The 22572-nt window shown below is 53.7% G+C and overlaps 1 protein-coding gene across 1 annotated transcript in view; it reads left to right on the forward strand.

Moving 5' to 3' along the window:
• The window catches only part of ARHGEF17 (Rho guanine nucleotide exchange factor 17), a 247478-nt gene that overhangs the window by 166245 nt on the left and 58661 nt on the right, over positions 1-22572 (forward strand). The window contains exons 2-3 of the mRNA XM_054015866.1: positions 1558-1635; positions 12203-12385. Of these exons, the coding sequence (XP_053871841.1) occupies positions 1558-1635; positions 12203-12385 (261 nt within the window). The remainder of the gene's footprint in view (positions 1-1557; positions 1636-12202; positions 12386-22572) is intronic.

Consider the following 22572-nt stretch of genomic DNA (forward strand, 5'->3'; position numbering starts at 1 on the left):
AATCTGGACTCCTCCTGTCTCCTTTAGCGCTTGCATTGACTCACTATGAAACCTTGAGCGACTCACTTTAACATGATGGTGATAAACATTCCTACCTCCTGGGAGCGTGGGAGGGATTGTCTACATGGGGAATTGCTCTGGTTTATTTAACAAAAGTAGGGTTACCATATTTTCAGCCTCCAAAAGGAGGACACTCCACGGGGCCCCGGCCCCGCCCCGCCCCTTCCCCAAAGTCCCCGCCCCAACTCCGCCCCCTCCCCTGCTTCCCACGAACATTTGATTCGCAGGAAGCCTGAAGCAGGTAAAGCAGGTGTGGGGGGAGGAGGTGCTGCCCAGTCTGGCCCCCCCGGCGTCTCCAGCCTGGGTCGGCTCGGGCCCTGGGGTGCCGGCCCCGGGCCCGGCCCCCGGCCGAGCACCTCCGGCCCGCCCAGCACTGCCGGTCCCCGGCCCGGCCCCCAGCCGAGCACCCCCGGCCCACCCAGCACTGCCAGTCCCCGGCCTGGGCCCCCGGCCAAGCACCCCCGGCCCGCCCAGCACTGCCGGTCCCCGGCCCAGCCCCCGGGCACCCGGCCGAGCACCCCCGGCCCGCCCAGCACTGCCGGTCCCCGGCCCAGCCCCCGGCCCCCGGCTCGGCACCGCTTGTTTCCTCATGGCCAATGGCAGCATTTCACACTGAAATGGCACCAGTGCACGTGGCTGCACAAGGCGTCAGGCAGTGGAGAAAACAATACAACAAACAAGAGTTGTGGAAAGAAGATCAACCCCCGTGCTTGGAGGAAGCTTTCTGTGGGGCAGGGTACCCCACCATTGCCTGAGACAGGGCTTCTTCCACTGAAGCTGGTGCTAGTCACGGTCAGAGATGGGCCCCTGGCTAGAGGGACCCCTGGTCTGATCCAGTCTGGCAGGTTCTGTGCTCCTGATCAGGCCTAATTGGCATAGTCACCAGCTGGTAGGGAGCTGGTAGGCTGCTTCTCTTCTGCATTTAAAGGGCCAGTGATGAGACAAGCCTGCAAGGGGCGGTTCCTGGATAAAGGGGGAGCTTCCAGGGTGACTAGGTGGTTGTGGAAAAGACTGCTTGAAGGGGAGGGACATTTGCCATCACCGGGTTTCTCCGGGGGTCGCCCTGGGGTTTGAGGCAGCTGGGTCTTTGTGCTGACACCATATTTCTGTTGGTAAGAGCTGAGCCAGACAGTCTGTGTTCAGTGGCCGAGGCTGCACTGCCCAGATGAAGCCCAAAATGGTGGGTTTTGGTGCCGTCCTCTCACCCATAAACCAAACGTCCTGTGTGCATGTGATGTGCCAGAGGACCTGGCCTTCTGTGGGTTCGTGGGCCTTTGTGTGCCCCCAGCATGCTGACACTCAGGCCTTTTCTCTCTCGCTGTCTCTGACTGCAAGCCTGGTACTGAAAAAGAATAACATGGAGGGAGTTCTCCTGGGCAGGCACCTGCAACAAAGGCTCCCAGGGGCTGGTTCGGCCGTGGCCCTCCAAGTTCCACATTGCTTGCAGAGTGTTTGCCATCATCTGGGTTCTCATCATCTCTCTTTCCTTCCCTGCAGGACATGCGGAAACATGTCACCATGACGCTCCTGGATACAGAGCAGTCCTACGTGGAGTCCCTCCGCACCCTGATGCAGGTATCGTGCTGCCGAGGCCCGGGCAGAACGCCCCAGGGGAGGGGAGCGGGGGATCGATCGCACAAACCCATGGACTGCATGCAGAGATGGGAACCTGTGTCCCACATGGGACATCGAGGCGGGGACACAAGACCCATTCCAAAAAACACAGCTCTTTAGCCATCAGTAGTAGTGGGGCTTTTATCATATGCAGGTATTCATCCACTAGAGGGCAGTGCTGAGCATAGCTATGGCTCCGAAAGCAGAGTAGTGAGTATGGTACTATCTGGTCTCTTTCCCTTTGCAAATGCTCCTGCCTCAAAAGAAGCTGGGCAGGCCGCTCGCTAGACTGCGATTGTCAATGTCTGTATCATTGTGCTGCAGTAGTGAGCACAGGGCCAAATCCTTCACGTACAGCTGAGGATGTCACTGGGGCTGCATGGCTGGAATGTGGCCCATAGCCATCGTGGGGGCTGTGATGTCTTAGGTAGCAAGGACCAGTTCCATGGAGGACTTTGACTGTCAAGGCAGAGACCCTGAACTGGCCTCTGTGTTCGGTGGGAGCCTACGGGGAGAGCAGAGCGCTGGGGTGCTGTGCTCACTGCGACCTGTGCCAACATCCTCTCTGTCTTGTCTGGGGTTAGCGTTAGCCACTCAACCTTCATGCAGGCCCTGAGAAAGCAGGGAGATAGTGCTGCTCCCAGTGGGTGTAAAGGAGGCGCAGAGCTGGAGTGGTCTGCATGCTGCTAACACCTCGCTGCTCCCCCAGCGGCTCTGCCCAGAGGTTGGATACCCTGGGGAAGAGGCGTGAACTTTGCCGGACTCCGCAGGTGACAGCTCTGGGACTGGAGCAAGAGGGGCCCAGAATGGCCCTCTAAGTTCGGTCTGGGAGTAACAAGCTGAGCCGTTCCCCACCACAGGCTCATGGAGGCGGGAGGGTACTCGGGGACCAGCAGTATCGCACGCTGCAGAGAAGTCCAGCGGGATGAGTGTGGCTGTAGCTCCGTTGCCTAGGGACCGGAGGAGGCAGTCCATCCCAGCAGCGAGTGCCGCGGCTCAGAGGAGTCAAGGATGCTCCAGCCCAGGCCCTGCCTCCGCAGACAATGGCTGACGTTCTGCTCTTCAGAGGGGCTCTGGACTCCAGGGATTGGCGTGCAGCGTTTGATGTTGGATGTCTCTACGTGCAGACAGATTTCACCAGACAGGCAGGTGTTCAATTTTGCAGGGGCCGCATCGGAATGGAGATATCCCATCTCCTAGAACTGGAAGGGACCTTGAAAGGTCATCGAGTCCAGCCCCCTGCCTTCACTAGCAGGACCAAGTACTGATTTTGCCCCAGATCCCCAAGTGGCCCCCTCAAGGATTGAACTCACAACCCTGGGTTTAGCAGGCCAATGCTCAAACCACTGAGCTATCCCTCCCCCCTGGACAGGGTCACATGGCACTTTGTTACGCTGATCTTCATTAACCACTTGGAACAAAATGTGTATTCCCAGGCCCAGCTGCCCTCGGGGACCTTTGAATGAACTCTGTAGGGAAAGGACTTTGAACAGTGACCTGCACCTGGGGGTGACCTGGTAGGATGTGCAGCGGCTGATATCCAGCTTCATATTCATAAACTGCTGCTAAGCCATGAGTTGTACGCACAGACCTGGGGAATGCAATGGCTTTAAGAAGTCACTCAGTCTCTGCTATAGGCAGCCAGCTGCAGCCAGGATACAGAAGCGGCCAAGGTGGAGACCCCGGAGCATTCATGAATGGCCTTGGAGAAATCTCTCACGTAGCCTGTGGTTGCCCTTGTCTCTGAATCAGAGGAGGGGACCTATGGAGATTACCAGGATAAACCACCTCTGCTGGGGCTGCCGTGCAATATTAATGGTGACAAAGTTAATCAAGGAGCCCATGGAAGAGACATCTGCAGAGCAGGGATGATCTTGCAGCAGCATGGAGTTGGATTAGATGTTTGTGTCCAGATTGTGTTGGTCTAGAAGTGAGCTGCTTGAGAAGCTCAGCTGGCTACTGCTAAAAGGGACCCGCGCAAGGAGCAGGAATTGGGCATGTGCCCTTTTTAGTCTTCGTGAGGCATAAAAACGGCCCGGAAGGATGGGGGGTTTTGGATAAGGGAGCATTATTTTTAATCTTTGTTTCTAATAGAGTGACATGTGGAGGATCAGGGTCTCATTGGGCTAGGTGCTGTACAAATATAGAGCAGGACAATTCCTGCCCCGAAGAGCTCAAATTAATCTAAGCTAAGGACCAACAGCTGGCCTAACAGAGGCGGGAAAGGATGGTCCAGTAGTTGGGGTGCCTGCCTGGAACATGGCTGTCCCGGGTTCAATCTCCTGTCCCGCCACAGGCATTCTGCGTGACCTTGGGCAAGTCACTTAAGCTCTGTCTACACTACAGACCTTACAGTGGCACGGCTATACCACTGCAGCTGCACCGCCGTAAGGTCTCCCATAAGGTCTCGCCGCTCTTTGCCGATGGAGGAGAACTCTCCTGCCGGCATAATTAAACCACCGGAAACAAGTGGCAGTAGCTATGTCGGCAGGAGAGCGTCTCCCACCGACGTAACACTGTCACACCAGCAATTTTGTCCATGAAACGTATGTCGGTCAGGGGTGTGTTTTTTCACACCTTGACCGACAAAAGTTTTACCAACAAAAGTGCTAGTGTAGACAAGACTCCCGTTTCTCAGTTCCCCATCTGTACAATGAGAAGAACAGCACTGGCCTACCTCAGAGGGGTGGGGTGAGAATAAATGTTAAAAACTGGGAGGTGCTCCTATACCACGGGGCCGTATAAATAGATAGCCGAGATGAGGGACAGTACACGAACAACGTGTGTTAACACAGTGCCAGCGGCTTTGCATCTTCCATCCCCTACCTCCTCTCTCAGTGAATAGATGGGCGGATTCTCTCCCCTGAGGTCCTAGCTCCTTAGTGGGAGACCAGCAAAAGTCCTCCAGCTCCCAGAGAAAAATGAAGCAGACAGATTTGACGCCGATGCAGCGACACCAAGCATACAGGGACTGGCAGGCATGAAAGGCTGCTCCTTGCGGGGTGGTTTTTCTGCTGCTTGTTCAGCTACAGCTTTGATTTATTTCTTTGTAAAAGAAAACCCTTTGGTCTAACCCAAGTCAGAAAGTCTCTGCTTTTCAGGGAATGGCCTCGGAGCCACGGTGCACAGGAGCCAGGAAAAAAATAGCCCTGAGGCTTAGGAGAGAACCTCATGATGCAGAACATAAGCTCTCGGGAGAGAGTGCCAATGCACAAACGCTTCCCCTAGGATATCCCATGATGCCCAGGGAGCATTCCTGCATTGGTTCACTCGGCGGAGGGGAGGGGACGCTCAGAGTTCAGAAAGGAACTGGCTTTGTGGGGATGATTAATAGGCCTAGGAACTGTTCCCATCACAGCTGCTCCAGCCCGTCAGGCTGTGACAAGGTGCTTTCTGTGGGGCCAAGCTGCTTAGAGCCACGTGGCTGAGGCCAGGCAGTTACATTTAGTAGGAGCATTTCTTTCTCTTTCTCTGCTGGGATTGCCAGGCTGGATACGGGCGCTTAGCTTGAAACCAGGTGTGCGCTCACGAAACACTTGTGTTCCCCCTTTGGATTTATAGGGTGAGATCCTGGCCCCACTGAAGTCAGTGGACGTTTTGCTATTGATTGCAATGGAGCCAGGATTTCACCCTTCGCACGGCCTGCCTCTCCCAAGCTCTTGGCCCCTTTGACATAATGTTAAAAAAATGCACTAAAATAACATCAGCACCGCACATAGTCTCATTGTGGTTTTCCTCTCCCCCCCCCCCACCCCCTGGCCCCCGGCTGTTCATTGTATTTGCATATTGTCACTCATTAACGCTGTAGTAAGCTTGTACGTTCTTCAGGGCCGGGATGGGTGTGTACAACACCTAGCACAACGCAGTTCTGATCCCTGATTGGGACCTCTAGGTGTCACTGTCATCTGAACCATCATTACATGACCAGCCACAGAGATCGAATCAACCATCTCCTACCAGGCCTGCAGTCACGCCATATCCTGTCCCATCGCGCCCCTTCCTGCTCAAATGCCCGGGCAAGTCGATGGGCCTTGCAACATACTCGGACGGTCACCAGATTCAGGCTGCTTCAGACCGAGCACTGGTGTCATTTCACCACCTAACAAGCACTCGGCACGGGCAGCCCTGCCTAGAGAGCCTGGCAGCAGATGGCAAAGCTACCGACCACATTGGCAAGGGGCCCATGCAAAAGAACCAGACTGCAGGTTTCAGGCAAGATGCCGCTGCCATGTGATCATGTGACACCAGCTGGCAGTGTGGCAGTGCCCTGCCCCCCCCCCCCCCCCCGCTGTGAAATCTCATGCCAAATGATGGACACACCCCTTCAATCAAACGTGCCGATGTCACCTTCATGACGACTTCTGGTTGGTTCCCCCAGCCTACCAGCACCATCGCGCTTTTATCCAATGGGCCTTCAGCGAGCTAGTTGACATCCACGCCTCAAGCACTGGGGAAGGTCATTGACGGCACTGGCTGGGTCGGATGAAATAGAGTCCATGCCTCCTCCCAACAGCTCCCTAGACACACTGAACCTGGGAGGTGCCTGGAGAAAAGCTTCACGCACAAGAGCAATGGCTCCCAGATTTGTGCAGGAAGAATGAACCCGCTGGGGGGAACCCCATCTGCTCCCATTGCAGCTCGCAGGGGAGCCAACACCTCGTGAAGGCAGCTGATCGCTCCCACAGCCTAAGCATGGATGCCCAATGTCTATCCCTCATCAGGAGGAGAGGTAGCAGTTTTCACCCCTTAACCTTCCTTGCAAAGATCTTGGAAGGCTCAGTTAATGAATGTTTGAGAAGCTCTCTGAGATCATGGTTATCATGCTGTGGGTGAGGGATAGCTCAGTGGTTTGAGCATTGGCCTGCTAAACCCAGGGTTGTGAGTTCAGTCCTTGAGAGGGCCACTTAGGGATCTGGGGCAGAATTAGTACTTAGTCCTGCTGGTGAAGGCAGGGGGCTGGACTTGATGACCTTTCAGGGTCCCTTCCAGTTCTATGGGATAGGTATAAAAAAAATCCTCCTTGTATAAATGGGGGAATAAGAGGTTAAGTGACTTGGCAAAAGGTCAAACAGCAAAGCAGTGTCACAGCCAGGAATGAAAACTCAGGAGTTCTGGCTGCCGGCCTCTTGCTCTAACCCCTAAACACACTCCATTCCCCCCCTGTGTGTTAACTCAACCCCAGTGACCATGGCAAATGAGAGATGTTCGTCTGAGACCATTTGGTTTTAAAGTCAGTGGAACTTATTTCTGGGTAAATCCAGATGAAAAGTGTGTTCTCTGGCTAACGCCTTGTATCCCAAAGCTCGTCCCAGAATGACTGAAAACAGCTTTATTCTAAACCCCCGAATAAAGGGGGGGATTTCTCGTGTTTCATGTCCCCTGTGTGGCATTAGAAGCCCCACTGCAGTCTAACCTTTTAAATGAACCCTACATCGGTCCCATCTCCCTCTGAAGTGGAGAACTGTGCCAATAAGCTAAGCTGTGTGAACTGCATGTCATCTAGTCATGTATACAAAGGGGAAATGTCACCGGGTCTGAGGCCAGCTGGCCGCTGAGTGAGTAGAAGCACCCAAGGTCGTCCTCATTCCACCAGGCGTTTGGAATGCTCTGCCGGAATTGGCCTCCCTAGATAGAATCCTGGCCTCAGCTTGGCAGCGAGCAGCACAGCTCAGGTCACCCCCGGCCTCTCGTTGCAAGTCCTACTCCCGTGCCCAAGCCTGGCTGGCTTCTTGCTACCCTCCCACAGCACCTCTGGCAGGGGGTGGGGAGGAGGCATTGCTGTAGCCTACGTTCCCTGTAAGCTGCATGGCCGCCAGCAGCCTATTTAGCGCCGCGCAGGCGCTCAGTGAACCGGCCCGGAGCGGGGACCTGCCGGGTCGGGGCGGGTCAGCCGGATCGGGCCCAGCCACAGCCTGGGCCAGCCCCAGAGTGGCCTGGACCCAGTCGCAGCCAGGGCGGCAAGGCCCGCCCCCGCCCCAGAGCGGCCTAGACCCAGCAGCGGCCCGACCCCATAGCAGCCCTCCCCCAACCCGAACCTGCTGGGGCAGGGGGAGGGGCACCTATCCTGTAGCTCCAGCCCCAGAGCTCCCGTGGCAGGGAGAGAGCGCTGGGGGGAGCCCTCTCTCCCCACTATAGCCCCGGAGCATCCTCCTCCACTCCAAACCCCTCCTCCCTGGCCCCACCCCAGAGCCCGCACCCCCAGCCGGAGCCCTTACACCCCTGCACCCCACTCCTCTGCCCCAGCCCTGAGCCCCTCCTCCCCGGCCCCACCCCAGAGCCCACACCCCCAGCCAGAGCCCTTACACCCCTGCACCCAACTCCTCTGCCCCAGCCCTGAGCCCCTCCTCCCCAGCCCCACCCCAGAGCCCGTACCCCCAGCCAAAGCCTTCACAACCCTCCACCCCACTTCTCTGCCCCAGTCCTGAGCCCCTCCTCTCCGGCCCCACCCCAGAGCCCACACCCCCAGCCGGAGCCCTCACACCCCTGCACACCAACCCTCTGCCCTAGCCCTGAGCCCCCCTCCCACACTCCTAACCACTTGGCTCTATCCCCACCACATGAATTTTGTTACGTGTACCAATGTGAAGGTGTCACCCATCACCTCCATATTGGTGCACATAACAAAATTCATTCCGCACATGGGTGGGAAAAATGAGAGGGAACATGGCATAGCCTGCTTTACTCTGGCTATGCCCAGCATCCAGATGGCTCCCTGAGAGCAGCTGGAAAAGTCTTGGAGCCTCTCTAACCCTCTGGAGCTGATGCAAAACGGCTCTTGGGATCAGGAAACCACAGCGAATCCCCCACCTTCCTGCAGCTGGAGGACAGAGGGATGATCTCTGGGGTTAGGGCTAAGTACCACTGAACTGCGCAGTCAGTGGGCTGCTGGCTAGGGCCAGTGCAGCACAAACTGATTTCCACGGTGCTGCCGTGACTCTGTGCCATATGAGTTTCCCCTTGGGGTGCCCTGTCTGCAACCTGGAGCTCACACACTGGACCGCCCGTCCCGTTGGTGCAGCGTAATGAAGCAAGATTCCATCTCAGCAGCACCTGGCGGCAGTCATCCGCCATGGAGAATGACAGAAGCTAAGGGAGCGGGCACTTGGTTGGCTTGAAGGACAGGGTGGCTAATAAGCAGTTAGAGTCCTTGAATTCACGCGGTGAAGTTCCTGGAAATGTGCTTGTCTTATTCATGTGTGCAGCCCGGCAAAGCACACCGCCCCCAGGCATGACTGATGCAGGAGATGGAACATGTAATGAAGGAGCAAGCTGTCCCCTCCCCCCACCCCGCACTTCCATTCCCACAAAGTGAATGAAAACGTCTTCCAGCGCTGCAGATGGCTGTGTTTTGAGGTGGTGGGAGTGGAAACAGCTGAGGAGTCCACCAGCTTTTTGTGTCTTTGGGGGTTGCAGGGTGTGCCTGTCTGTGCAGCTAGCCATCCAGAGAGGTAGGGCACTAGCCAGGAACTCAGGACGCCTGGCTTCTATTCCTGACTGTCCCACTCACCTGGTGCGTGACCATCAGCAAGTCACTTGACCGCTCCGTGCCTCAGTTTCCCCCTCACCACTTGTCCGTCCTGTAAGCTCTTAGAGCAGGGCCTGTCTCTCGTTCTGTGTATGTACAGCGCCTAGCACCCTGGGGCCCTGATCTCAGCTGGGACCTCGACAAATAGGACTCGCCATCCTTAACGTTGGTACAGTCCACAAGCCCACCTTTGGCTGTAATTCCATTGTTATTTCTTGGTGGCGCTCAGAGGGGTGGAGAACTGAATAACACGGGCCTGCCACTCCTTGCAGTTACAGCAGTTCCTGGGTCTGTCTGTGCCGGAGCTGGAGGTGTGATTTCCAGCTCAGGGATGTGCACTCACTTGGATCGAGCAAACAGGCTAAAACCAGACGTGTAGCCCTAGCAGCACAGGTGGCAGGCTGGGCCAGTCACCCCAAGTACAGTTTCCCCCTCACCATCCCACCCCAGCTCCCTGGAGACTTCCTCTTACCCTGTATACCACCATTGACTTCGGGGACGTTATTGGTGATTTACAATGGTACACATGAGAAGTCCTGCTGGTGTCCGCTGGCAGACCGGCCACCTCTCTGAACTAGAGGTTCGAGCCAAGCTACAAAACCTGGATCTGGGTTTGAGTCTGGATTTCAAACCCGCCACTAGGTTTGAGGGTGTGGCGATGTGGAGTTCTGGTTCGACTTGTCAGGGAGGTAGGAGAGGCTGTCATCTTGAAACTGGGGTTCGGGTTCCGGTCTGGAATTCACAGTCCCCCTCCCCCCAAAGTGTATGTGGGAGTTCAGATTTTTGAGGGGGTGGTTTATTTGGTGAGCATGGGTAATATGCTTGGTGCTGTACAGCACAGAGAGTCAGTGTCCCCAGCCTCAAGGAACTGCCCTCAGCCTGGTTCCTGAAGTGAGGAGCTGTGACAAGACCCAACAAGCTCTTCACCATCATCTCCCTGCCTCCATCTTTGCTCTCAGCACCTCCCCTACCCCTCCACACCCCACAATCCTCTCATCTGACTGCCCTCCCACTGCCGGCTTTGAACTTCTGCCCTGCTGACCCCTGAGCCAGGCATCCACCCCCTCTCCTTCCTGCCCTGTCCTCCTCACGCCAATAGTCTGCTTACCTGCTGCTCCATCCGTTGTCTTGTCCAGCTTAGGGCCTGATCCACAGCCCACACCAGTCAGTGGAAAGACTCCCACAGATGTCAGTGGGCCGTGATCCAGGCCTTAGTCTGTAAGGGGATGTCTACGCTGCCATGTAAACCCAGGGTTCGAACTCAAGCTCAGGCCTAATCCCGTTTCTGTCTACACACAAATCACACTAACCCAGGGTCCAAGGCCCCGTGGGGGTGAGGGTCTGAGCCTGAGTTAAGCCAGGACCCAGGGTTTAAGCCCTGTTGCTTTGCGGTGCAGACACAGCCCCAGTAGACTCATGCTTTGGGACTCCACCAAAAGTATCCCACGGGCCAAATTTCTTTGCCCTCTGGACAATCCAGTTTGGTGAACCGTCAGGTTTTCCTACACTGCACCACGAACCAAGGGCTAGAAAGGCCACATTTCGAGAGAGCACTAGGAAGTCTGGGAGATGGTTGGTTGAACTCAAGCCTGCGTATTGCAGTGCGGAGGCTGGAGCCCCGGTTTTGGGTCCGGGTTAGAAAATTCTTGACCTAGGGTTGACAGTCAGTGTAGATGCTCAAGCCCTGGGTTCTCTAACCCAGCGTCCACTGACTCAAGTTCCACTAAGCCGAGGCTTACATTGCCGTGTAGACGTACCCCGAGGCTGTGTGGATGGGGTAAGTGCCTTTACCCTGTAGGGCAGATCCTGAGAGCTGCGGCACTCCAGGCTGCATCTCCCATTGACTACAAGGCTTTCCTGAATATCTACATTCCACTACCATTGATTGGGTGGGGGAGAGATAGCTCAGCGGTTTGAGCACTGGCCTGCTAAACCCAGAGTTGTGAGTTCAGTCCTTGAGGGGGCCCTTTAGGGATCTGGGGCAAAAATCTGTGAGGGACAGTACTTGGTCCTGCTGTGGAGGCAGGGGACGGGACTCAATGACCTTTTGGGGTCCCTTCCAGTTCTATGAGATAGGTGTATATATTCAATGGCAAGACTTCCATGGATTTCAGCAGGGGCAGGGCCTTAGTCTGTCAAGTGCCATGTGAGAGCCTGATCCTGTAAGGTGCGGCATGCCCTCAGCCCCCAGTGATATCTCAGGATCAGGCCCTACACGTGCAGCACCGACCGGCCATCAGAGTAGGCCACAGATGCTGGACTGCGGTACCTCCAAATGAACCAGGTGGGAGCAGCGCGCCATGCAGCCATCCCAAACTCTCGCCAGGTGGACTGTTGTAAACAGCACCACATTGATTCCGTCACTTCCCTGGGGTGGGAAAGGAGAGAGGTGGAGCAGGAGTGGTGGGCTAAACCACAAGAGCATTTCATTTGTTCCACGGCACAGTTACTTGTTTCATTAGTATCCCTGGACTGTGAGTGACTACGAAGCCCATAAACTCTGAGCACATTTCCTTTGTACTTTGTCTCTGGCTAGTTTACATGGAGTCTCTTGTCAGCAAGCGCCATCATTGGGTTGTGTTGGAAATTCTGGCTAGATTACAGCCGTGGAACAGCGAGGGGAGATTTTTACAGGAATGTGGTTCTCACTTGATAGATTAAATTTGTAAACGGCTGGGGTGGCAAACCAGCTGAGACACACCGCTGTTAAAAACCACCTCATAACCTTTCCAGTAAGGATCGCAGAATACTCTGCATAGATGAGTAATAATTATCCCATTTACAGATGGGGAAACTGAGGCACAGGTGCTTCCCTTTGCTATGACTCACTCTTGGGGGGCAGGAATGGGTTTTAATTACAGTGGGGCAGTGATTTTTTTAGTCCACACTAGTTTGATGAACCCCACAGCGTAGCTTGAGCATAGATGCCCTTAGACTCCATCCCGTCCTTGGCTCCGCCGATAGGTTGTTTTGATATTTTTTTTGTTCTTATTATTTTTGTAGGGTTACATGAAGCCCCTGAAGCAACCAGAAAACTCGATCCTCTGCGACCCGGCCTTGGTGGACGAGATATTCGACCAGATCCCCGAGTTGCTGGAGCACCACGAGCAATTCCTGGAGCAGGTCCACAACTGTGTGCAGAACTGGCATGAGAAGCAGAAAGTGGGAGACGTCCTGGTACAATCTGTAAGTGCAGCAAACCTCCCCCCACACATACCCTACGTTACGGCACCTGGGGCCCTTGCTGGGCAAGGTTCACATTGACTTCAGCAGAAGGAAGGGGACCTGTGTGCCCATGACAAGAATCCATATTAACTTGTCCAGCTTAACTTCAATCCACAGGACACAAGGAAGGTCAATCCTGTGCCAGATAGGGAAGTGAGTCATTATTTGATGATCTGGGCATGGGTAATGTAAACTAACCACCGTGCCTATAAATGGACGGTACCGCGGAGCAGTAAAGCTCTTAATGAGAGCAGAAAGCCCAGACAAGAATGCCAAGTGCAGATTGCACTGCTCTTGCTCATGGTGGTGAGCTGTCCCTGTCCGGACTTCAGAGCTGCTTGGCTGGGTAAATGCTCCCCGTCGTGAGTAACAGTTGCACAATCTGGCACCTCTTTAGAAATGATATGAGGAAGCTGAAACTTCGCAGTCTCTTTTAATGGGCCAGATCCTGCTAGCCTTCCCTGCCGTAGCTCTGGACGTACACTGAGATCAGGATCTGGCCTGGTGACTCCAGATCAAGATGGCTCCGTTCCCCAGCCCAAAAACCAAAAATGGTTTTCCTGAGCCCTACCAGCCCACCTTAGATGTGAAAAATCCAGCCAGGCTGCCTCTGATCTCACCCCCTGGAATGAAGAGCCCCCATCAGAAGTTAGCTGACAGTGGGGTTGGCGAGACGCTAGGCAGAACAGAATCCAGGGTGTCTTGGCCATGAGCAGGCAGGTCTCAAGGACACACCCACACCCACGCCCCTGAGATCAGGTCCAATGAATTCGAAGGTACCTTTTCTAGAAAGTCTTGCTCCTGCTTCTTCTCTAGTCTCAGAAAAGGACATGTGGCAGGGGAAGTTAGGATCCCCAGTTCTAATCCCAGCTCCACCACTGACAAGCCATTTGGCCCCGAGAAAGACACTTACTTTCCTGGTGTCTCCTCTGTAAGCTGGGGAGGATAACTCCCACCTCTCAGAGGGTGATCAGGCTTGCTTAGATTTTGTTATGTGCTTTGTGCAGTGCCCCAGAAATCCCAAGCCTCATCAGAAATAAAAGGGACAGCATCTGAGATCACGGATGCAATGCGCACAAGGCTTGGTGGTTTCTCCAGGACAGTCCTCAGAGCCCCAGATGTCCCAGTTTTATAGGGACAGTCCCAATCTTCAAGGCTTTCTCTTATATAGGCGCCTATTAACCTCCCACCCCCGTCCCAATTTCCACCCCCGTCAAAGTTTTTCACACTTGCTATCTGGTCACCCTAATCTACACTTGTATTTAAGTGGCAAAACCTCCCCACCCTGGCTAACCCAAACAAGCTCCTCCGGGGGAGGAAACCGTGCAAGCCCTTGTGTAGACAGGACTCCTGCTACTGCTAGCCCCGGGTCGCGCTGCATCGGGGTCACCAGCAGTGGGACAGTCTTTGCCAATGAACTCTAGTCCAGGCAGGCCTGAGTTACTTCCCCTGCCTCCTGGTGATAGACTCCCTACTGACAGAAGTCTGCCTTCACAGCTGAGCAGTGGTATATGTGCTTCAGGGATGTAAACAGCTGAAGACATAAAGAAGGAGGGGCGCAATCAAATAAGTTTGAGAGCCCCTGCTCCAGAGTCCCAATGGTGGTCACCCTGCAGGGCTTGCTACAGATCAGCAGGAGGTGCTCCGCCACAGGGCTTCCATGGCTTCTAGAGTTCTGTGCCGGAGATCAGACCAAAAGATCGCGGGGCTCCTTCTGGCCTTGGAATCTGTGACTCTGTGCCAGCCTGAGGAGGATGGTACCAAGCCCTGGTCCTGAATCCTGACCTTCACTGCTGCTTCCACGCACAGGCTGGTGAGACAGATCATTCCCACAGAAGCCTCTTTGCACGGCAACTGCTGCCTGGCAGCAGAGAAGTGTGCAGGCCACCAGGGGCTTATGGCCAATCATGGTGCCATCTGGGTAGGCTGGGCACTAGTGCCTCACCCCAAAGGTAGTGCTCCTGGAGAGGCGGCGTGGCCTCCCATAAAGATTCGGCAGTGACAGACCCTGCTGGCACGCCCCAATGTGAGTGGGTGGCCTGTCTGGCTAGACTGCAAGCTCTTTGGGGCAGGGTCTGTCTCTCTTCTCGTTATGTGGATGTACAGCTCCTAGCACAGTGGGGCCCTGATCTCCATGTGGGCCCTCTCAGTACAGCTGCTGCAGTACAGATAACAAATACCGGTAATTTGGAGAGCCTTAAGACTGGAAGGGAGAACGCAAAACCTACGTCACCAGAGAGTTACCATTGTTTCGGGAAGGGACGCTGTGAACCGAGCAGCTGGGGCACTGCCCTTCCAAAGGGAGCCCAGTACGGAGCAAGGACGAGGCGGCAGGCTGGACGAGGGGATGGGGGGTCTCTGCACAGTCAGCCACTCTCCGAGCATGGGTTGCATACAGCCCTGTGCCGTCCCGAACATTTCCAAATCAACCTCTTCAGGCAGCGTTCCCTTCCCACTGGCCCCACGGTTGGTGCACAGGCACCTGTGCAGCCCCTATCTGACTCCCACAGCAGCTGCCTCTCTGATAAATGAGCAGGGACAAGCAGACTCTTCGTGATTCAATCAAGCTGGATTTAATGCACACTCTGTCCCTGGCAATTAAAATGGAAACCAGCCTGATGCTGGCATCCTCGCCTCTCACCTAATGGACTGCACGATGCCACAGGGCTTTCACAGAGCTCTGCTGTTTAGCTGGAGGTGATGGTGGAGGATTGTGCAGCACGGGACAGGAGAGACACCACTCAGTAATAAAGGAGAATGAGACAAGTTCAAGGCAGAGCAAGCTGGCTCAGCTGGGGCCCTGCGGCAGCGTCACCTCAGTGATAAACATGGCCCGGATGACGGATGCCTTGATTAGTGTGATACAGGTGGTGCAGTGGCTGGCAAGACTGGAACGCTAATGGCGACCATCACAGGAAGGCTTGGGGCGTTCATTTTTCACCATCTCCTCCCAGCACGTGGCTAGTCGCTGTAGTGAACGTAGCACAGTTGAGGTGGGAAGTCCAAGGTGACCGTCACTACTTATAATTCTGCCCTGTGTATAGTGGTGCTGGGCAGGTGTTCCGGACTGGGTGAAGCGTATGTGTCAGTGGGTGTTTGGGGGCGGTCTGACTTTGCTCGTGTTTGTGTAGCAGGAGAGTTGTGTTTTGCGTGTAGGTGTGTGTTCAAGGGCAGGGCTGTGTGTGTTCAGAGCGGTTGGCATGCACATGGTTGAGCTTATGCGAAGATGTGAACGAGTTGGAGTGTGGTGTGTGTGTCTTTTACACAAGTGTGGAGCCTTTTCTTTGCTAGTATTTATATCCCCACAGTGCCTACAAGCTCTAAGGAAGGATCAGGCCCCACTTGTGCTAGGTGCTGTACAAACAGTGGAAAGAAGAAGACATCAGACAGGACACAACAGGTGGACGAAACAGACAAGTGGGAGCGGGGAGTGGGAGAGTTTATAAAATCTATAGAGTTTAGCCTACAAGCAGGAGGCCCAGTTCACCATAGGGCCGGACAGTAGTGACTTGGAGGCATGACAGCGTTAGCATTGCAAACGTTCTAAGCAGCAAGTGGGTGTGCATTCACAGGTGTGTTGGAAAATGTCCCAGACACACCTGAGGCAGGGCATGTATTTGATTGGCCTCTGCCTGCTCCCAGCTTTTCTAGCTGCTGGAGGACCAAGTCTCGCTGGTTCCTGGGAGGTCTCTCAAGGCAACCCATGGAGGTCCAAATGCATTGGTCTTCTCTTCCAAAAGGACAGTGCACCAAGGCAACAGAGCCTAAAATGGGGGCATCCTGTCACAAAGGGGCCTCAGGCATGATGCAACTTGGTCCCTCCTGTTCTCTGCCTGTGGCACACAATACTTCAGTCTCCTGAGGGCTGTAATACTTCGGTCTAATTTGGTTGCAGGGCTTGGTGTGTGTCTGTTGGGTGGTGTTTAGTGGCCTGGGCTAGGAGATCAGATGGATGATGTGGTGGTCCCTTCTGACCTGAAACTCTGTGGTTGCTTATGTGAATGAGGCTGTGTTCCTAGGTACATATCGGGGTTTGGTGGGTTGGTGGCTTTAATCTGCAACCTCAGCTGATGTCAACCGGCATAATGCCATTGTAGTCAGCGGAGCTTTCCCGCTTCACTCCAGCTGAGATTCTGCCCTGGGATGTGTGTGTAGTGTTGGCATTTTAGAGGTGCGCGTGTTTGGGCGCTGGGGTGCTGAATGCCTCCATCCCATGGGTGTTCGGATTAATTAGTTGGTGTTTGTAAACACTTTAAAGATGTAGTGCGCGAAAGATTCTTGTGGGGATTGTGATTTTGAAAGGGGAATTGTCTTTTAAATACATATTTTAATGCTGACGTCAAACAAGGTCTTTCATCTTTAATAACCAGCTCCTTGAGCATATTGATTACCTCCCAACCCAGAAAATGTGAGAGGCTGCTCAGAAAGCAAAGGCCAGTAGCTCTAGAAACATAGTTCCTGGCCCTGGTGCCCTTGACACTAGGGCATTGGTGCCATCAGACTGTGCTATGTGCCTCGTCTCTATTTTGAAGGATTCTCGGTTCCTGATCTTTCATTTTGGACAAGCTAAAACCAACAGCCGATATCGATCTATCACTGCTGCTCAGCACCCAGCCTCGGGCAGGAATGTTACAAAGTCCCCCAAACTGGAGAAAGCATCTAGGAGACATCCGCAGCGCCTGAATGGGTGATCACAGCATCACTAAAACAGGAGTGAAGATCCCATGTGGATTTATGTCTCATCCCCCTTCACAATCTCAGCGACTGCATGAATCACAGTAATGGTGGTGTGCAATTTGTCAGGCTGGAGTATTATTGGGAGGGGGCTGATGAGCTGTTCTATGGGTTAGAGAGAGCCCAGGGCATGAGGCAGCTACCAGTGTGTGTACACACAAGGGAGCGTTAGGGTTTGTCTATGTTTACCCCCTGTCACATGTGGCTGTAGTTTCCTCTTGCCGTCTTTTTTTTTTTTTTTTAAATATGGAGATATACACCTATCTCATAGAGCTGATCTCATAGAGCTGGAAGGGACCTTGAAAGGTCATCAAGTCCAGCCCCCTGCCTTCACTAGCAGGACCAAGTACTGATTTTGCCCCAGATCCCTAAGTGGCTCCCTCAAGGATTGAACTCACAACCCTGGGTTTAGCAGCCAATGCTCAAACCACTGAGCTAAGCAGGCTCTGTTCAATGACTAGGGTGGGGAACCTTTAAGTGGAAAGCCAAGTGCCGCTGAATGTCAGTAGTAAACCCGCATCCAGGGAGCTGTGTTACTGCACGAGCTGGGCTGCTTCTTCCACCGCCCTGCACCCTGTACTGCCACGTACATCTATCTGTGCAGAATGGGTGCAAAACACTCTATGGCCCGTTCCTCAGCCAGTGTCCCTTGCTGCCACTGACCTGAAGCCAGTGGCACTGGCTCGACTTCCAGCTGAAGATTTGACCCATGACCGGATCATTGAATTGAAGGCAGTGGAGCTGGGCTGAGGTTCTGGTCCTGTCGTTCTGGTCTGGTAGTGTTCTATACTCACTCTGATCAGGTGTGACTGACGACACAGGGGACAAAGCGGGGGCTGGTATTTGGAATAAGACCTAGAACCCCAGCTCCTGACCCTTTGTGGGGATATTAACCCTGATATCCTGGCCAAGATCCAGCTTTTGCTGAAGACGTTCTCTGAATTCCCCCTGCAGTTGATGTGAAGAAGCAAAGTGCTGGGGGGGTGCGTTTGGATGAAGGGAGCTGTATAAAGGCTCTTGCTCCACGCCCTGCCTCGAGGAAGCGATGCCAGTGCTGGGAGGAGCGGTAATCGGATGGCACACACGAGGGGCAAGCCGGCCTAGTGCTCCATCCCAAACCCAATCCCTTTTTCAGCCCTCTCCTTGATTTTGGCAGGGGCAGGGCCATGCTGGAGCCAGGAGCCAATTGATCTTGTGGCCGCTGCGGGCTGTTTAAAGCTACGCTGCTTGGGCCAGATGGAATCCACACAGTGTTAAGGGTTGCCTCGTTCGGGCTAACGCTAACGTCTCCTGGCCACCTGCTCTGATGCTGTTTAAAATCGAGCTGCATCTGAGCCAGGGAGGAGAGAAATGCTGCACGGCTCCTTGCCAGGAGGCAGCTCTTGCTCCAAGGAGCGGGAGCAGGCCGGCTGTGCGACAGGTGTCCCCACTCGGCTGTAGTACTCCGGAGCCCAAGATGTATGTGTGTGTAATTTACTGGAGCTACTACTGCCGTATTTCGTGTTATGAGAGAGCAGGGTCGTTGCCCAGGGTGAGCAGGTACAGAGGCAAAGAGCTGGGGTGTTTAAAGGAGAACACGCATTTGTAGTGTTGCTTTATTCAGACGTGAATGATGCTGCAAGGCAGGAAAGGATGGACTTGTGATTAAGAGTCAGGTCTAGGAGATGTGGACCCTGCTATTGTGAGGAACTTTTCCTGGCTAGCGAGAGAATCTGAGTCCTCGCTCCCTCTCCCTTTATGCAGAGGCCTGCTTGACCTCGAGGACTTTCCTTCCGCTCCTGTGTGGCAGAGTCCTCGTAACCCCAACAAGGCTGGGTCCAGGATTCCTGGGGGGCTCGACCCCCAACCTTGTCGTGGTCACTAGGACAGAGGCTAGGGTGTCTCCACTCCGGGGTGCTCTCTCCGAAGTGGATGCTTCCCTGACCCACTGATCATTGCATATAGTTCAAAGCAAATGCAATTTATTAAACAACAGCCAATTTAAAAAAATGGGAAAGGTTAAAGGAAAACACGTCAACTCGCTCTGTGGCCCGGGCACATCACAACCAGCATCTCTGTAAGGGCAGTTCACAGTCTGTTCCTCACACGTCCCAGGCCTCCTGCCCAGGCCTGGCTGTGCTGCAGGGACGCCGCGGGTTGGACACTTGCTCTGGTGGTGGCCACACGCCCTCAGGCTCCAGGTGACAGGACCCTTCTTTCCAGCGTCACCCCCACCCTGTCAGGGTTACGATCCCCCTTCGAGTCCAGCCTGCCATACCGCTTGGCTGGGGGCGTCTCCCTGCACTGGGCCCGCAGCCCAAGGTCCCCTCTTGCGTTCCCCAGCTGCTCATAGCACCCGGCTTCGGACTGCTCCAGCGTCAGCTCCAGCTCCTCTCTGCCTGAGCGCTGCTGCTGCTCTCTCCTTAGCTCTGCCCCGCTCTGCCCAGGAAGCTCCAGCTAACACAGAGGTGGGGGACCCCGTGCTCTTGACTCCCTCATTGGCCTGTCTGCTCTGTCAATCAGGCTGACCTTGTGTGTTGGCCTTAGGGTGACCAGCCAGCAAGTGTGAAAAATCGGGAGTGGGAGGTAATAGGAGCCTATATAAGAAAAAGACCCCAAAATCGGGACTGTCCCTATAAAATCGGGACATCTGGTCACCCTAGTTGGCCTCTCTCCATTGGCCCTGGGGACTATCAGTCTCAGGGTCTTGATTTCTCATTGGCCCTTCCCCTTTCTTTTGGTACTTGGAGCAAGCCAACCAAAAACCCCGCAAAGTTGCAGTAAGGGGCCAACAGTCCTCTTACATTCCCCTTTGCTAAAATTCTGCCACAGCCAGAATGTTTACACCAGCACATCCAGGTCCCATACCAACAATATTCATCCGCATCGTGTTATATAAAAAACATTAACAATTAACAAAAGAACATTGAACATATTTAACGTTCCATGTCCACTTCTTTATACGATATGTGCTAATATTCATTAAAATACTACATAGAACCAGTATCGGGCATCTAAGTTTAACAGGCGGTACACCCTTACTAGCCCTCTGGGACCTTCTTAAGACTGGTGGTTCATTACCCATATTTTCTATTCCCCTGATCTCGGGTAACACTGGGTCAGTTTGAGGGATCTGGCCATTCCCACACTTTGTTCCCCTCAATATTTGGTTTGTGGGACTAGAACCCATCCCCCGCATTGATTTCAGTCTCCTCAAGGTATGCTGATCTATGTCCCCTACGGTCCCTGATCGGACTAAGAGTCGGGGCTGCCCTTACCATGAGGCGAACTGAGGTGGCCGCCTCAGATGCCAGACTGTGTGGGGGGTGCCACTAGGACCCAGAGTGTAGAAAATTGTGTCTGCTGCTGGTGCATCTGTATTCTCTCTGCTCGAGATGCACAGAGATGGTGGAGTGCTGTGCTGGAGGAAGGAGGGCACAAGAGACATAACAGGCAGGCAGGAGAAAAGGGGGGAGGCAATAACAGAAAGCAGCAGGAGCTGCAGGGAGAGAGAGGAGGAGGAGCCTCTTATGTACCTCTCTAGCACCCTCAGGAGCCTGGACTGATTAACACCAGCTTCTCAGGGAGCTTCCTGTTTCCTGCTGCTTCCCTGAACCCACTTGAGGAGAACAGGCAGTCAGCTGAACTAGTAGGAGCCAGTTAGGCCCTTAAGACGCTGATATCTTCCCTCACTCAGGCCCTGCTACCAGCCTGCTTATTTGTCCCCTTCAATTGAGTGTTGAGAGCCACTATAGCTGGCACAGAACAGCAGTCATGAGTGAAAGAAGAAAACGCCCCTCTGGGGCAGCATTCAGAAAAAGAAAAAAGCAAAGGAAGCGTTTCTATTTAAGCAGGAAGGAGCTCTCCTGAGATACACAGACACAAATGTTCATGGTGAGCCTTCCGGCCCCAGCGAGGATGTGAGTGGTGAGGAGATGCCTGATCTTCCAGTTAGTCAGAGTGCAGGTGACCTGGCAGCTACTGCAGCATCCATATCTCCATCTCAAATGGATGTAACCATGCACAGTCCTGAAGAAAAGTGTAGATCAGAGAAGAGTGTGGTGGGGGCGCATATAACAGCTGCTGCTGCGTTTCGTTCCTTATGTCTAGATGGTCCAGGACTGTGGACCCACTTGAGCAGTAGCTGAGGGACTTCCTTGTACTGCATGAGCCATAGCAAGTGAAAAACTTCATGTTCCCCAAAGACAATGAAAATAGAAGTTTCCATCCAACACATTACTGGTGTGAAATCCACAATGGCAACAAAGTGGAGAGGCCCTGGCTTCTGTACTCAAAAACCCAGAATGCTCCATACTGTTTTTGTTGCAAACTCTTCCAGTCTAATGTTCCAGCCACATTGAGTTCTACAGGAACAAAGGACTGGAAAAACCTGGCTAGAAATCTGGCATGCCATGAGAAGGCAGCAAATCACCAGAGAGCATTCCATAGGTGGAAAGAGCTTGAGATGAGACTACGGTTAAAGGCCACCATAGATGATCAGCATCAAGAGAAGATTGCATCAGAGTCTCTTTGCTGGCAAAATGTTCTGAAAAGGCTCATTGCCATTGTGAGAATGCTTGCTACCCAAAACCTAGCACTGCATGGCACTTCAGATCAGCTGTATGTGCCAAACAATGGAAACTTCCTTAAAATTGTGGAGCTGATGGCTGAGTTTGATACTGTATTCCAGGAGCATCTAAGAAGAGTCACCACCCAAGAAATGTACACACACCTCTACCTTGGAAAAACAATTCAAAATGAGATCATACAGTTACTGGCAACAAAAGTCAAACAGAAGATACTGGCCTTTTCAATCTAGGAGACAAAGACAAACACAATCCATTGGCTGGCCTTTGAAGCTAGCCAAATTCAGACTGGAAATGAGATGCTAATTTTGAACACTGAAGGTAATTAACTCCTGGTACAGTTTACCAAGGGTCGTGGTGGCTCCTCTGTCACTGGAAATCTTCAAATCAAAGTTGGATATTTCTTAAAATGTATGTTCTAGTTCAGCTACCGGTATTGGATGTGATGCATGAATCGGTTCAGGGAAATCCTGTGGCCTGTGTTATGCAGCTCAGATTAGATGTTTGAGATTAGGTGATCTCTGACTCACACCCTCTATTGTATCACAATGCAGCAATGGAATGGGGAACTGAGCAGTGGGTGGGATTTGCTCATTGGTTCTAGAGGACCAAGCAGTCTCGGTGTGATCCAGAACCCTGCATCAGGAGTGCTGGGCTTGTGGAATGGCTGCTTTCCCCTCCCCTGTGATGGAGCCAGCTCGGAGCGGCAGGTCTTCCCCCGCAAGTAATTTCCTTAGAAATGTATAGAACAGATGCAGCATCTTCAATGTGGGGGGGGCTGGAAAACACCCAGCTCTGCTGCTGCACCCCAATCCCACCCTGTGCCATCGTCCACCTCAGCTATGTCAA

The sequence above is a fragment of the Malaclemys terrapin genome, chromosome 1 (genome assembly GCF_027887155.1).
Source record: "Malaclemys terrapin pileata isolate rMalTer1 chromosome 1, rMalTer1.hap1, whole genome shotgun sequence".
Lineage (NCBI taxonomy): Eukaryota > Metazoa > Chordata > Testudines > Emydidae > Malaclemys > Malaclemys terrapin.